Source organism: Pelobates fuscus, chromosome 7 (assembly GCF_036172605.1).
Source record: "Pelobates fuscus isolate aPelFus1 chromosome 7, aPelFus1.pri, whole genome shotgun sequence".
Classification (NCBI taxonomy): Eukaryota; Metazoa; Chordata; class Amphibia; order Anura; family Pelobatidae; genus Pelobates; species Pelobates fuscus.
In genome coordinates, this window is record NC_086323.1 from 65136221 (window position 1) to 65154225 (window position 18005).

At 39.1% G+C, this 18005-nt stretch overlaps 1 protein-coding gene across 1 annotated transcript in view; it reads right to left on the reverse strand.

The window, feature by feature from the left end:
* Nucleotides 1–318: 318 nt before the first annotated feature.
* Nucleotides 319–18005, reverse strand: part of LOC134569373 (uncharacterized) — a 394137-nt gene continuing 376450 nt past the window's right edge. Inside the window, exon 5 of the mRNA XM_063428361.1 lies at nt 319–2043. Within this exon, the coding sequence (XP_063284431.1) occupies nt 1836–2043 (208 nt within the window). The 3' untranslated portion in view covers nt 319–1835. The remainder of the gene's footprint in view (nt 2044–18005) is intronic.

Here is an 18005-nt window from a genome sequence, read left to right on the forward strand (position 1 = left end):
ACTGGCACTATTTAGGGACTAGTCCATTAAATAGGTGTGGTCACAATGGGTGACCTTAACTTGCTACATTTTTCCATGACTTATTTTAGTAGGATTAATTATAAGTAACCAACCTATGCATGAAAAAAAAAATACATCCCAAGACTGATGAAGGACATCAAATATGATAACGTACACATATATTTATTAAATCAATTCATGAACAGAGGATAAAAAAAAAATACAAAAGTGCTTGTTACACGTTATTACATTTAATAATTTAAAATTATTTGATAAATTAAAAAAAAAAAAAAACATACGTTTTTCCTACCTTTTGGCATGGGTAATAAATGACTTTTAATGCAAATATTTTAATTGCCATTAATAAACATTCAGAAACAGATATCAATTTCCATGCCATCGGTAAACTTTTAACAGACTGACAGAAATTACTAATTAAATTGAGTCCCTTTTTAAAAAGGCTTATAAAATATTTGACTGTGATGAATTTCAATTAAATATGTAAATAATATATGCAAAAATATGCCATCTCAGATAATTGCCATTTTAAACCACTAGCAGTGTTTCTTAAAAATGTTTTGTTTTAATATTTTCTAAAATTAAATGACTTGAATTAGGAATCATGCATAACTATTTACCACAGAATAAATACGCTGTTTATTGCACTGACATATATAGTTCATAATCTATATTAAATGTGTTTAAAGCAGATTATGTCAATACATACTATAAACATATATTAATAATGTTTCTGTAATATTAAACATTTAAAACAATCTGAGGTTTTCCGTTATACTGGAAATTTGTTGAGAATCGGCAAGGATATTGCAAATTATGGCCAAAAACACATTCTACAAATCAGCGGGTTTGCAAGTTCTCCTATTTTGGCTTATAATTCCCATCTCTCTTTGTAATTCTCCACATATCTCAGATTTATCAATATCTAAATGACTCCAGTTCCCATTTTGAATTGAGCTTTTTTCCCCCCCATCACATCTTTCTAAGAATATGAATGTGACACATTAACGGGGTTATTCACTAAATTGTGATCTATTGAAAAGTAGGCAACCTGTAAAATTCTCCAAATCAACTGTTTTCAGGTCAGCTTCTTTAACCTAAACCTGAAATTCACTTTGAATCACATAGAATTCACACTTTTGTGAATAATCCTGTCACTTTTCATTTGCAATAAAAAATAATCACTAAACAGAGATTTACAGTAAGTTTACAATGGTTTTGTGAAATTTAGGTCGATATAACAGCGTTAAGAGAAATCCTTTGTGAAGTTTCAGCACTTGCAGCTTTCGACCTCATCGTGTTTGCAAACCAGCCATCAACTCACAAACCATTGTTTACTAGATACATTCCTTGTAAAACTGTTGCATTTTTGTGATAACGTACATTGAAATTAATCTTTAACAATATGCTAAAGTGCTTTGTTTTTGCTAAACTAGGACAAGCGGACAGATACTGTACGGACACCCATTCAGGCTTTACACAGCTAGCAGGCTATTAGCTACAGTAAATTTGAATGGTGTCCAGTTTCCATGCTTAAAATGGAGATAAATCCAATGATTTAATTTTTCATAATGGAAAATGCAATTTGTTCATCACATATCCACACAAAAGAAAAAAAAATTGGATGGTAAGCAGTGTTGGGGATTTCTCCATATAATTATTTTAAGCTACTGAGCCTCGTGTGCGCCCTGGTAATGTGATGCCAAATTGCCAGCAGGGAAAAATAATGTCCTGTCCAGGAGCTAAATGAGTCACTAAGAGTCAATCTGTTTTTAACTCTGCCCCCGGTATTTCCCGAGCATGGCTTTTGCCTTGAATCATACAGAAAGCTTCATATAATTAGTGCCACTTTGTAGGACTCCATTTTGGTTTTCTTGTTCTGTCATGTTTACCACAGCTGTTGATGTCTGACCAGCTGGACACTGCAGACCTCTATCCCCATGTTGATTTATAGTCTTTGGTTTGATGGAATAGGAAGACATTTTGGCCTCGTTGTACTGACTGATGCAGTACCATATAATATACCTGTATAAAAATTACACAAAGAAAGTAAATGTCAGTGTGCAAATGTTAGTTTGCCTATCCTGTTTGATTAATACTCATTTCTTTCAAGAAATATGTTGCTATATGCTTTACACTGAACAGTTCATATATTAATACATTTTCATTATAGAAAAATGGACTTAGATTGAAAACATTGCTTAAGGAGTTTATTTCTATACTCGACTTTTGGTAAAAATATGAAATAATGAACAGTCATTGCATATATCACATTTTATTTTAGTATCTCAGAATCAGACATTTTATTAGATCCATAGATATTAAAATTAAGTGAAATGTAACTTTAAAAATACAGGGCTCAAGTTTATTAAATGGGCTTTATTCCATCGGATCTAGGTTAGATATACCATGGGAAGGTAGGGCACCGTTTAACTCAAATGGTGGGTGTGTCCCAAGTGCAGGCAAGCTGGGTTAGGGTTAAAAATTTGTTTTCTGAAATATACTTGCCGAACACAAGCTGAGGGACCTTTACCTTTGGCTTAACCTCCTCTCTATGCTGAAGGACACCCTAACCCCACATGGCAATAAGCTTGTTAGTAAAGTCACTTTAACTGTGAGATCAGCATGGATGGAAAGATTGAGACACATTGTTCCTTCACCCCACATGTTGATCATCTATAAAATCAGATACCCTCGCATAATGGATGAACTCTTAACCTGACACTGGGTACTGATACTTTTATCAAAAGATGTGGGATCCACGGGCAGACAGAGTTTACCTGCATGGAGCTTAATGTGCATCTATTAAAGGGACACTGTAGGCACTCCACCCATTTCATCACAGTTGATAAGTTATAATGGCTAGTTTATTGTGCAACTGTCCCTCTATTTACTGTTAAGTCCATTTTTCAAGCAGTTAAACACTTAAGAAGTGTCCTTGGCCAGTCAAAGTCCAGCCTCTACGGAAGGTGATACCGATGACTCTTGTTTAGCATTAAAACATGAAGAATTGTTTACCGCTGAATGGAAGGGTGGTGCCAGACACTATAACAACTTCAATGATATGAAGCAGTTACAGTGCCTGCCCTACAGTGTCCATTTAAACTAGAAGGTTATATATTTGCAATAGAGTTGTTAAACATCTTATTATTAACCCCCCCCCCCCTATTCCATCTCCCTAGATTTTGACTTTAATTTATTCTTTTCCCATCTAGGTTTTGGTATTGTAATGTTTAAAATAGTGAATCAATATTAAACTATGTGAGTACTGACATTTTTGTTGTATTAACATGTCACTTACAGTACATTGTACAGGAATAGATTTTTTCTTTGAGAACATATTACGGTATAAATAAACTTTATCTTAGATAGGTATGCATAGATACACACATTTTCATACACATACATAATGTATGCTACATGATCTCCTTATTTGAATGTTTCCCATTATAGTAGTGCATAGTGGAGTTGATACATTATGCATCAAAAAATGTCATGTATGGTGTAACTGAAACTAGTTAGTCTCTATTTTCAGGGACGCACTAGGACACGGGTAAGCAACCTTAGTAATTCCAGATGTTGTGAACTACATCTCCCACAATACTCCTACAGCCATTACGCTGGCAAAGCATCATGGGAGATGTAGTCTACAACATGTGGAGTGTCTAAGTTTGTTAACCATGCACTAGGGTAGGAGATACCAGTTTGGGTCTATCCACAATAAAAGAGAAATGGACTCCCAGATAGACCCTTCAAGATGACTCTCCTGAAAAGGATTTGCCAAGAGAACAGCAATCGCTGGCCAAGAGTGTAACTCATCCCAATGCATGTGCCAGTTTCATCCTTGAAGATATAAACCATAGTCCTAACACCAATTCATATAAAAGGTATGTACAGTATAAACACATCACCAAGCTAAATTAAAAGTGCAGTTGTTTGAATCAACAATTAAGCACCATAACCATTAGCTTATTGTAGTGGTTCTGGTACACCGTACAAGGGGTACAGTCTCTCAGGCTTTTGTAAAACCTTTACGGAGCAAGTTGAAAGAAAAAAAAAACGTGGTTCTTTCCCACTCCTCACTCCACCGCCAAGATAATGAGAAGTTGATTTTCTTATAATCCGTTCAAATGTGGGACCTCAAAGTAATATATTTGGATAAGATGATGACAATACATTTTTGGTTAACTTTTCAAATAACTTATTCAAAATACAAATAAAAGAAAAACAAAAAATATAAATATATTTATATATAAATTTATTTTTAAATCATTACATCATTTTGGAAACGTATACAAAAATATTAAAATCGTGACCTTAGTTAGCAATGGTAGGCTTTAAAAAACAGACTAACAGAAAATGTGTGACAATGCAATGGTGATGTAAGCAATGGCGCAGTGTCTGATAAGGGAGTGCCCAGAAGTGCCGAAAGAAGAGGGAGTACAGATATAATGAACCTGAAAATAGTTGCTTTTTTTTTTTTTTGTGAAAAGTGATTTTAGGTCCCTGAGATGTAAATTGATTTACAAATTTCATCTTTTTATATGAGACTATTATTTTTTTTTAAGAATAGATAGAAATGCTTAGCAGGGATTGCTCTATTTTTTGATTGACAGGAACTTATACATAAAGTCGTTTTAAATGTAGAACGGTGAAAAATAAGCCATGGGATGGACAAGGGTGCAATGGGTTAATGTCTGACCCATCAAAATGTGTAGCCTGTACGAGAATTGTGCAGTCAGGAAATACCTAAATCTTGCAACAAATAAATAGGTCAAAACTGAAAAGGACAGATACATATTAGTGATCCATAGAGTCATCTGGCTTAACATGAATATCCTAGAGGTGTGAAATACATGAAGCATGAGACGAGCTGAATAGTCAGAGACTAGCTGAGGTCAGGCAGCATAAAAGACAATCGGTGAAACCAAGCTAAGTCGGGACCCGCAGAGCAGGAACTATGGGTAAACAAGCCAAATCAAATCAAAGCAACCTATCACTAACAAAAACGCATTATTGTGGTAGTAGAGACCTCAACAAGGGATCCTCCTAGTGGACAGAGGTTTAAATCGGTTAATACCACATCAATTTGCTGTGTAATAATGTATTTGAGACATACGCAATATACATGTGTATACACGTATTGCAGATTCCCAAAATTATGTACACGTGTATTAAACAGGTTTACTTTATTATACACAGTGAGATTGTAAAAAAGAATTGAGCATGCTTTAAGACATTTTCTGTATTCAAATAACTGATGTAACCTAAAAATGGGAAAATTAAAATCAAATTCAAAATTGATTTGGTCCCATATAAGAATACATTATAAAGAGTTGAACTCAACATCCATACTATAGCATTATCAGAAAATATATTTATATATATTTTCAATTAATAAATTTTTGTTGATGGTGGAATTTTTTTTTAATTAAAAATACGATACAAAACAAAGGCTAAAAACTAACACAAAAAAAGTGGTTTACAACTTACAACTTCAGCAAATCTAATATACCTATGTACGAATGTAGTCATGGCTAATACTGTACTCATTGCACCATTAACCATGTGAAGGCTGGGTAGCATCTATAAGGACATTAAGGTACAATATATTTATAAATATGTATTTTTTTCTCATTTCAGACATAAGTATAACAAGAACAACTCATCATCGCCAAAACACACTTTAATTCTTCTCGCATTTATCTTCAAAAATACATTTGAGTCCTGTTTATCTGCATTTCTGGAAGCATTCTTCATAAGAAGAGACTATAACTTCCTTATCAGTTAAAACAAGAAAGATTATTTATTTTTTCCACAAGTACAACAGCCTGTGGCAGTTGCGCCTTGCGACTCTCCCTTTTGGCTTCCATGCCAATATCAGTCAAATAACACATTGCACAAAAACCGAAGATGATATAAAAACAGGATATAAACTGAAGATCAAATGTATTCATGCTATTTATCACCTGCATATATCGGAATGCAAATCACACCAGTGAACATGATCTTGCTTGTATTATTATGTTTATACTTAGGTTTGTTTTAGATATTTCAAGTACATGTTTTGATATGAGGCGTACCTAGACGAATACAGCATATGTAAGGAGATATTAAAGGCACCCTGTTGTAGATGTTGACACCATATTCTGTTCATGAAGCTATTGTTAAGAAAAAAGTTCTGCCTTAATTCTATTTATTTGTATCAGCTCTATTTACTAAGTGGCACAGAAAGCTGTAAATTAAAACAAGTGACACTCAGAAGTTGGTAAAAACATCCATTTTATTTAATGTCTCAAGCTGACTTTTGATCTTATCTTAGCTTAGCTGGCATGGATATTTTCCCATTGTAATTACAGGTTTTGCTCACCGCCAGAAGAAATAACTGGCTAACTTGTTAATTATAGCTTTACAAAAACCATACAATTTCACTGGGTGCACACTTTTGTTTCTATACGTCTCTTATTGTATTACATACATGCAACAATTTGCCAGAAAGGAACCCTTGCTTTATTTTACTAGTTTTAGTGCATTCTACACTCTTTTCCTAAATAGTTTCCAGTTTGTTTTGTGTGAAATTTCTAATAATAATATTCTTATATTGACCACTTGTTAATACTCTAGTACCAACAATGTTGGAAAATATGACACCAGGACAAAGAGGTGGATGGGCCTGGGGGGAGGGTGTCAGAGATGCTGTTTAATACAGGCTCTTTTTGAGCTGAAACATTGTATCCTCATCAATTAATTTTGCCTTTAAACTGCACACTAGTGAGTCCTATCTTTTGTTCTACAGACCCTGGAAGACACTAGTGAGTCCTATCTTTTGTTCTACAGACCCTAGAAAACTCAGTCCGTGACTACCGATATTTTTTCTTTACGATACCACCTGTCGCATAGAAAGTGCCATAAATAAGCAAATAAGGGGTGTGAAAACCTTTCTGGCCAGCACCTCTCAGGGCAGATTATTAGCAGAGGCCTGTGGAAGTGGTCTCTGTGTGTTTCTAGTACCCTCATACAGTTTAGTGCAGTGTGAGCATGTCTCATATCTTGAGTAATGGATATGGACAATTCACAAGTTCAATAACTACACAAGTGAGAGAGATCAAGTCCAACGTAAGTTTTTATCTAGAAATACCAATCATCAGTAAGTAGTTGCTACTCTGCTAGTACACCCAGAGCACACAGACCTGGGGTGACTTTGAAGGAGCCATAGGTGTGCTGATAATAAACTTTTTGTAGGCTTAAAGAAAGTAGTAACACTCTTCAGAACAAATACCTGTTTGTGTGCAAATTTAGGAGGTGTGACAATGTGATATTATTGGTCTCACCGTCAACGTCTGACTGGTGATAATTTTTTAAAAGGGTTTTATAAATCTAGAGTATTTTGGTAGGCTTATATTAACGTAAGAATTTTTGCATTTGTTATTTCTTTTTAAAGACAAATCAAGAACGTTTTATGAAAATCACTGTTTTTCAGGCAGATAGCAGTTTCCTCGAATACTAAACTATAATTTCGCTTATTTGCTTGAACATCAGAGTGACTATAAAGGCAGATGTAGATATAAATAAATGTACAGCTCTCTTAACGCGTCACCGAAGATATATAAAGTGTTCAGTTATAGGGAAAGTCAATAAATCACAGCACAAATACTTTTATTCAGCACCAGTTCAGTAGGAGTTAGAAGTAAAAAAAGAGCATATTTAAATAAGTGATTTGTACTTAAAATCAAACTCAATTTCACTATAGTATGTAAAATATTTAATATCATGAAAAATTAACATTTTATAAGGTGTAGCATATATTAATGTATGGTACTTTGTAAAGTTGTAATGCTCATAGCAAAGTAATTTAAAACATATTAAGATTTTGGTACTAGTTAAATATCCTCCCCCTCCTCTTTTGAACTACTGTATTATCAAAGTATTCTGCAGGCAGAAGTTAATCCTTATAACGGTTTGACTCTCAGGCCGAAGCCTTGTATAAAACAAAAAAAAAATATATATAAAAATAAAAGTACAGCAGCAAGCCCAACACCTTGTGATAAGCAAAATCAGCGTAAATTACACTAAATCATGAGTGTAACAACTACCAGTCAAACCTATACATACACTTAGGCTTTCTGTTCTAATAGTCTCATAACATGTAGGATTAGAGATGTCCCGAATAGTTCGCTGGTGAATAGTTCCTGGCGAACATAGCTTGTTTGCGTTCGCCATGGATGGCGAACATATGCGATGTTCGGTCCGCCCCCTATTCGTCATCATTGAGTAAACTTTGACCCTGTACCTCACAGTCAGCAGACACATTCCAGCCAATCAGTAGCAGACCCTCCCTCCCAGACCCTCATGGACAGCATCCATTTTAGATTCATTCGGAAGCTGCATTATTTTTTTATTTTATTTTTTTGACAGAAGTGTGTTATATTTGAGCATGCTAGGCTGAACGTGCGTATATCATGGCTAGTTGCACTGAGGGTATGAGTATATAGCAGTACATTGTTGTGAAAGATGGCTGTCATGTTTAGGGTGTAGCTTGCACGTTATCAACTGTGTATTTATATCAGCAGCTCCACCACTAGTTATAAAACAAGTGTGAGTTGCCCCATGAGATGAGACTAGTGAATAACATAATACATGAACGGTTAAGGTAAAGGCATGTAAGGAACTACGACAATAAACTCTTTAGGAGGTGAAATAATGACATGTTTAAACGCTTGCTACTTTACGATTAGTTAATGTGCAGATAGCCGTTCATGTGATCAAAGGCTTGATGTGGAGGATCGGCTATAGTGGGACATGCTTGGCAGGCTGCTGTTTACTGCTTGTGCTCATCCGATCCCTTCTGGGCACCAGGTGCAGACCCTGGGACTCCCTGATACCTGGAACAACAAAGGCAAGTCTCTGGCTGAGTGCCGGGTTCACGGCTTGAGGTGGTGGAAGCTTGTTTTGTTGGGTGGTCGGATCTGTCCCGGTGGTGCTTCACGTCTGGTGCGGGATTGTGGTGGCTTAAGGTGGAGGCGAGTGCTTGACGTGGGGAAGGCTCTGCATTTCTGTTTGTGCCTCCGGTCCCGTCTTCGACGCCTTTTGCGTTGGTGGGTTTTAATGGGGACTGCTTCGCTTAGCTGTGGTGAAGCTTGTTGGGGCTTCCTGCTTGTTTTTTGCTTCCAAAATTGATTAAAGAGTCTGTCCAGCTTAGACTCCATATCCTGCCATACTTTGCTGGTACCAGGAGGACACGCGGCTGCCCCCATATTGGGAGAGTCGCAGATGAGTATGTCAGCCTGGGCGGCTGTGCTCTGTTCGTCCATTAGCTCCAGACAGCCTCTCAGGGGTGGACCGGGATAACCCCCACCGGTCCGAGGGTGGGGGGTAACGGAGCTCCTGCCGGGAAGTAGATGCTCCTAGGCATCCCAGGATCGGGAGATCGGCCGCCTCTCCCGCCCGGTGAGCACCAGGCCACACTTGCCACGCGGAGGTAAGTAAGACTCTGTCGAGTTGGTCAGATGGGAGCAACATTGCTGGGTCATCCCCTTCTGGGTGAAATTCGCTTGTTGGTAGCTGCTTAAAGGGAGATATTGAGGGAGCTCACACAGAGTGCGTCTTTCCTCCATGACAGCTAGGCCCCGCCCCCCGGAAGCTGCATTCTTAGTGAGAGGAAGGACAGTGTAGCTGCTGCTGATTTAATAGGGAAATCGATTGTTAGGCTAGTGTATTTAGTGTCCACTACAGTCCTGAAGGACTCATCTGATCTCTGCTGTAAGGACAGCACCCCAAAAAGCCCTTTTTAGGGCTAGAACATCAGTCTGCTTTTTTTTTTCCTGTGTAATCTAATTGCAGTTGCCTGCCTGCCAGCGTGTGTGTCAGGCTCACAGCGTATACTGTGCCCACTTGCCCAGTGCTACCACTCGTATCTGGTGTCACAATAGCTTGCATTTAAAAAACAAAAAACAAAAAAAAAACACTTGTTTGACTGTGAAATAATAGCAGTCAGTTTCCTTCACACGTGTGCGTTTCAGGGCCTGCCAGGGCACAGTGTCACACCAGTGCAACTCATATCTGGTGTAACAGTAGTGTACATTTAAAAAAAAAAAAAAAATACAATTTTGACTGTAATAGATTGAATAGCAGTTAGTTGTCTCCAAGCGTGTGTGTCAGGCCTACAGTGTCTACTCTGCCAACTTCTGCCAGTGAAGAGTGCCACTCATATCTGTTGTCACAGTAGCTTGCACGCATAGTACCACTAATCGAAAAAAAAATGACAGGCAGAGGCAGGCCACCCCGCAGGGGCCGTCATGGTCGTGGTGCTGTGATTCCCTTTGGCCCTAGAATAATGCCCAGTGTTCAGAGGCCACGTACCCTGAACTCGAAAAGTTCTGAGGACATAGTTGACTGGCTAACACAGGACACCCAATCTTCTACAGCTTCCGCTCGGAACCTTGACGCACCATCCTCCTCCAGCTTAGCTTCGGGCACCTCTCAAGTTACCACTCGCCCGCCTGCTGCCACCAACACTAGCACCACAGCCGCTTCACTTGATCTGTCAGAGGAGTTCTTTACACATCAGTTGGAAGAAATGAGTGATGCGCAACCATTATTGCCAGAGGATGTAGATAACAGGGATATGTCTCAGTCAGGCAGCATTACACACATGGACGTACGGTGTGATGATGATGATGTTGTACCCGCTGCTGCTTCCTTTGCTGAGTTGTCAGATACAAGTGAAGCGGTTGATGATGACGATGCGTCCGTGGATGTCACGTGGGTGCCCGCTAGAAGAGAAGAAGAACAGGGGGAAAGTTCAGATGGGGAGACAGAGAGGAGGAGGAGACGAGTTGGAAGTAGGGGGAGGTCGTCGCAAGGAGCTAGTGGCACAGCCAGACAGCACGCCAATCAACGCATGCTGTTGCCACCACCAGAATACCGTCATTGCAGAGCTCAGCAGTGTGGCATTTTTTTGGTGTGTCTGCCTGTGACAACAGTTTGCGGTGTTTGCGGTGCGTTAAACGGGGAGTTTGGTCTGTCACTGTGAAGCGGGCGTAACCCTTACACTACCTGATCGATACATCATACCTGATGTTTTAAAGCACGTTATTCCAAACAATTTAGGAATGTTAGGTGATTTATGCCCTTTATGGATTAACACCAGACTCTGCATCAACTATGTAATTTTCCATGGGAGTTTTGCCATGGATCCCCCTCCGGCATGCCACAGTCCAGGTGTTCGTCCCCTTGAAACAACTTTTCCATCACTATTGGGGCCAGAAAGAGTCCCTGTGGGTTTTAAAATTCGCCTGCCTATTGAAGTCTATGGCGGTTCGCCCGGTTGCAGACATTTGCGGAAATTTGTGTTCGCCATTCGCGAACGGAAAATGTTATGCTCGCGACATCTCTATGTAGGATACATAATCAAAGTATTATAAGGTAATGTGCAAACCGTGGCTTTCTGGTGGAGGCTTTGGATGATAGTAACTCCCAGTGTATATGCAAAATAGAATTGCAAGGAGAAACCAGTGGTGCAGTAGCTGAACATAGAGTAGTGTATATATTACAATAGACCCCACACAGTCCTGACACTTGAGAGAGCGTGTAGTGAAATACATTTGTGTTTTACTTAACTGTGTATTTTTAGAAATTTTTTCTTTCTTTTTTTTTTTTTTATATATAGAGGTTTTTGGCCTTTTTACCTTACAAAAGATTGGATTTTACTTTGTTCTGGTATCCTGTGTCCTGGAGTATCTCTGGTGTGGACTCCACCATTCACATTTACAGTACATGAATTAATTGGTGCTCAATAATTCGAGAGTATTATACTTTACAAAACATACAAAATACCTTCTATTCCGCCACTGTGCCATTGGTTTCTACTTGCAATTCTATCATACGCTTATATTATGAGAAGCCTTACATGCATTGTTTAGACTTTAGAAAGAGAGTCTTTTTTTCTATTATCAAGAGATGTCAATTGGGTCTTTTATGTTACGAAAGTGTGAATCTACATCGAATTCAAAGAGAATTCATGAGGAATTTTAGACTTTAATAGTCATGAGAGGTGCAGTGTTGCCATATGTGAATCTGTACTTAGCGAACCAATCACCCAACCCCCCTGAATAAGACACAACACTACTCCTTATGGAAAAATTTGGTCCACAGCTTTTTTTTATATTTATTTATTTTTTCAAAAAATTTTTGCAGTGCATAAGCTTGGTACAAACAAGCTTGAGGTACCCCAACTGTATTCCTTAGGCTTAAAATCATGTAATACACTGGGGTAAAAGTATGACATACACATTTTTGTAATAGTTAAAGTAGGAGAAATAATCAGAGGAGTGACAAAGAGGGAAAACATATGGATTGCAAGCTTGGTCGTCTGATTTTTTTAGTTATGTCAAAGTTAGATATACAGTTATGGATTATTCCCAAACGGCTTGTATGTTAAGCGAAGTGAATATGTCGAGTATTGTTAGGGAAATTAGGTTTGCTTGATCATGCTGGTTGTGATAGCCTATTGCTGTCGACTAAAATGCATGATTCTATCTAGTCTGCGTGCAGACACGCTGTGTAGGGGTCGGTCCAGATAGGTTGCTCAGGGCACACAGCGATATCCCCAGGGAGGGGGGTGGGCTAGGAGAGTTGAGGGTCGAGGTATTCCTGTATCAGGTAACAAGGGAGGAGAGCGGCCGTCTCTCCCCCTGCTCGCTTTCCTGTAGGCCTCAGCCGACGTAATTTGGGTTCTCAGGTGGTTAGAAAGAAGATTTGAGTGTACCCGGGTGTCCCCAGTACAGCTATGGCCCTCCAAAGTGGTTCTGCGCCAATTATTTGGGGTGATTTCCCCTAAAATCATGTATTTTGTGCAGGAGCTTGGTCTTGGCACGTCCACTCAGCCTGGAATCTAGGCTCCGCCCCCTGGTTTACAGCTTTTAATGAACATAATGAACACGTAACCAATAAAGTGCAAATATTTTACTTAACAGACCAGTGGTGAGGGTATACCCGGATACCCCCACAACCCCAAAGTTCTGAGCAACCGACGGACTCAAAACCTCCTAATACCATAACCAACTGTATAACCCCAATTCTATTTCACCACTACGTTTTACCTACCCCTTTCTCCTTTTCTAACTCCAAACTCTCTATGCCCCCCCTTTTCCTTCACCTTACCAGCCCCGCCACTGTGACCAAGCGGGACAGAAACAAAACAACCCAACTCACTAAGGTTGGGAGGGACAAACCCATGCTGGTGAGTAAATTAAATTGACTATCCTAAGATGGCTGCCCCTATATATATATATGCACCCAGCAGCCTAGCCACAATTTACCATTCCTGGTAATGCTCCACCTATGAGCTCAAAACATAGTAGACTCAGAAAACCCTAGCAATTTTGATAATTTCAGATTACAAATGTGTAGGAATAATCAGTGTATGTTAATATAGTCAGACTAGAGGTCCATATCACACTGCACAGGTAAGCAGCTCTAATGGCATTGATAATATGTCTTTATGTGTATGCACTTACTCACCACTAAGTGTACAAACTTTGCATCACTATGTTTTTCATTCATCCACTTCTGTCAGATAGGCTCGAACAATGCATATATCCTTTTTCTATGCAAAGTAGGCTTGTCCGCTGTGAATGACAGGTGCACTTTAACAAGAACACAATACAAGCAGAACACAAATAGGTTCTTAAAAGCATGAAATAGTTCTCATGTCACATAACATGCTCTGGTAACTAAAGCTTATAGCTATCTCCAATAAGACATTAATACATGAACTATAAAATGAAGGGTTACTAAAACGATGCAAAGTCTTTAACAAAATCTGTCTGGGGAAAAAATGGCAAAGCTGAATATGTATGGTTTGTGATGAAAAGCCAGGGGATATAATATAATAAGTACTTTCTCATACCAGAGCAGTAAATGAAAAGTAAAAAATATGCTCTTTCGCATAAGCCACACTCCCTTAACATTGTTATTTATTAAATTGAGCATATTTCTGCAGTCAGAGCAGACAGATGGATATGTGCTTTTGGTTAGTATCTGGAGCGGACACAAACATTCTCCCACTCCTACTTGACGGAAGACTCAGAATTACTGAAGAAAGAAATACATTTTATCCAAGTCCAGTTTTAAAAGCTGATGGTAGCCTATAAAGTCACAACTGGATTGCCTAGCCCCGTAGTCCTTGTAATTACTTCTTCCACCCCTCGAAGGTCAATGGTTCATTGCTATTGGCTGACATCTTCTAGATAAATGCAAATTTTGTTCTACTTGCTGTAAAACACCAGATAAATCGCATATTAATTTTAACATCTCCTGGGTTTGGTTCTGAATATTAAACTGGCAAGGGTACAAGAATTATTTCAGAAATAATTTTCATTCCACGCAATCATCCAACTTCGTTACCATCCCCTTTGAGCCTTTAAATCTTATTGGCCCAACCCAGGCCCTCCAGACGTTATCTGGCTGACCTGATGTTTCCATGACTCAAAGACATATAGATCATAATGTACCCTAAAGAGAACCAGAGATCTTAGAAGTGTCCAACTAGGAGCTTGTTGGAATTTTGGAGCACTGACACATAAATTGCAAATTTTAGACCAATATGGCCGATTTGACAACTGTATGGTTGCCTCTGGTGGACCCGATTTACCAAAATTAATTCCCTGCACCCATCTATTCATGAAGTCCACTCACATGCTATAAAAATTAAAACAAATTATTCCAAATGTTTACCCGGATTCTCTACGTTTTTTCGTGTTTTTCCCATACAATTAATAATTAATATGTGCCAAAGACAAATCAGCTACATTTAGTTATTATTTTGTTATTACTGAAAGTCCATTACTCAGACAGTAGCACTCAACAAGTCTGTGGTTTTTCTTATTTTGTAACAGTTTTACGAATTGCAGACATTTTTAAGGCTGTTCTGTGATTCAACAGGAAGTTTTAAAATGTATTGTTACTTAATGGAACTCCGGTCCTGTACTTATTGTTGGACCTTCACACTTGGCACAGTTAAGAATGTACAATAAAGCTCAATATATTTATTATAGTATTGGGGAGTTCTATTAAATAATCAATTTAAAGCACTTTAAAGAGGAAATTAAAGCCTTAATGAGTAAAATATCTATTACCAGATTTTTCTAGGGAATCATTCAAACTGCAACTTTACTTCCAATATTGCCATTAAACTAAACTCAATGCAATTACACAACATGCATATAAAATAGGACATTATGTAATTGTTTTTCAATACAGTTTAATACTTAGATTAGCAGAGCGAATATATCAACAAACTCCTCAGTGCACATTTTAGATATACATTTCCTTTACGACAATTTATGTCTCAAAAGACCATTCAAAGTTACTAAAGAGGGTATGATTACTTTTCTGCCTCGACGTTAAGTAAATAACATATTTCATGAGTACTTGCCTTTTCAAGTATTTTGAACATTAGCGTAAACTTTTCATCTGTTGCAATGCCTATTGATATATGTATATTATCTACAGTTATAGGAAAAATAAATCACACCCTCTTTGAATAATACATCTAGATATCGGGACATAAAATCCTGAGTGCTCTAGACAGCAAACTGCAAAAACTTTGGCTTTTATAGAGTTGGTCACACTCAGGGTTGGTGCATCCATAAGGCGGCACAGGCAGCCACCTTAGGGTGCACTGGCCCGGGGAGCACTAGATTAGAGTGACCGGCAGGAGGGAAGTGCACAGCGCTCCCTCCTACCATTCACTCAATGTAGCATGGCTGAGCGGAGCCCACCGCAGTACAGGAGCTTCTGTATCCTGTACATGGCCGGACTGATAGGAAGTACTCACTGAGAGAGCACTTCCCTTCAGTCCGGCTGGGTACAGTAAACAGAAGCTCCTGTACTGCAGTCTGCTCCGCTTGACCACACTACAAGGGAGGGGATGAGGCATACCAGTGAGGGAGGAGAGCGGATCCTAAGGGACGGGGGTGGGAGGAGATAGGACGATTAAGGGACAGGAAGGTGAGGGGAACAGTTAGGGACAGGGAGGGTACCACTAAGGGACAGGTAGGGGCGAGGACCACTAAGGTACATGGAGTGGAACACTAAGGGACATGGAAGGGAGAATGGCACACAGGGGGGCCTGAGTGGGGAGAAAGACTCACAGAGGAACATGAGGGGGGAGAAAGACACACAGATGGGCCTGGGGATAAGAAAGATGCACAGATGGGCTAGGGATGAAAGAGACACACAGAAGGACATGGGGGGTGGAAATACAAAGGGACTGGGGTTGAAAGAGACACAGGTGGGCTGGGAGAAGGAGATAGACGGGCTAGCGGTGAAAGAGAAACACACGAAGGAGCTGGGAAGAGTAAAAGACACAAAGGGAGAGAAGAAGACACACAAAGGGGCTGGGGGGAGTAAGACACACAAAGAGGGGTTGTAAGAGATACACAAGGGAGGTGTAAGACACAATGGGGAAAAATAGGGGATACGATATACTAAAGGGGTAAGACATTTTAAAAAAGAGGATAAGATACAAAAGATGGGGAGGAGGGCTGCAAAATCATTTTTGCTTTTCAAAATTATAAAAAATGTCATCAATTTTTTGTGAAAAAAATCTAATTAACCCAAACCCTGGACTACAAGTCATTCACAGGAAATGTACGGCTGTTTTCATCTTTTATTTTTAATCCGATCAGGTAACCAGGAGGAAAACAGAGAACTATACAGCTATGTCTGTGAATCCTATATTATTTTTTTTATAAAATATTTTACCAGGAAAGATACATTGAGATTTATCTTGTTTTCAAGTATGTCCTGGGTGCAACAAGGTACCAAATATTTTTTTCCACCAAGCAATGAATTGTAGTGATATGACATTTCAAACTGCAAATTTCAGGCTTAAATAGCAGAGCTACAAAAATTCTCCAATTCAGCTCACGTTTAATTTTAGTCCCAATTTTCCAAATCAATTTCAAATTCTCCACAATTCATAAACAAGCCCCGCCATGCTGAGATGATATATTTGTTGTATTTGTATATTCACATTGTAACATTGTATCACTTTTGGATAACCAAACCTCGGAAAGGAGGAAAAGCTTCGGAATAAATTCAGCATCAGTACCAAGGATGTTACTCAAAATAAAGGTAAACAAGGGGCTGGCTGCACTCACCTAAACATGCTTAAATGGGGTGCTGCTGGGGGCCAATAAATACAGGAAAAATAGAAATCCAGCGCACTCACTTATCAACTAAACAGCTACTTTGATGCTGACAGATTTGACTAGTTTTATTAAAAACACCTAATCTAGGCAAAAAATAATGGGGGTTTAGTTACACTATATGATCATACATTGCATAAGCCTGCCACAAACGTCAATGTACCCCATCTTTGGCAGGTCCTACTCTCACTGCCAACTGTCTACTAAATGAGCTACTCAATTGGGGAAATCCTTCCCTCTCGAGTTCTCTGCAGTACAAGGCTTAAATAGGGTCGTAAGATGAGACACCTGTGACAGGCCCCTTGTTTTCCCATATATATTTAGGAGTCTAGCCAGCTCCTTGGTTTTGCACCGCCCCCTGTCACAGGTGTCTCAGGGAGCACAGACTAGCGATTATGAACCAAGATAGGAAATCCCTGGTTGCCAGACACTTCCAACTAGCCCATGAGAGCAACCCTGCACATTTATCAGTTATGGGTATTGAAAATATTCCAGAGAAGAATAACAAGTTTAATATTCCCAACAGAAAACAAGCCCTCATCGCAGCTGAAACTAAGTGTATCTTCCAACTTAACACACTTAACCCTCATGAGTTAAATGAGGAACTGGATCATATTGTTTAAATTTACCTGACTTACCAATACTACGTCGCGGCGCACCTACTGCGGATCGTGGAGTGGTCAAAGGATACCGTCGGGAAGCTCTGGAAAACAGTAGAGGAGGCAGAAGTGGGCAGACCGCTCTCCGGACTACCCTGGGGCCGGGAGGCAGCGG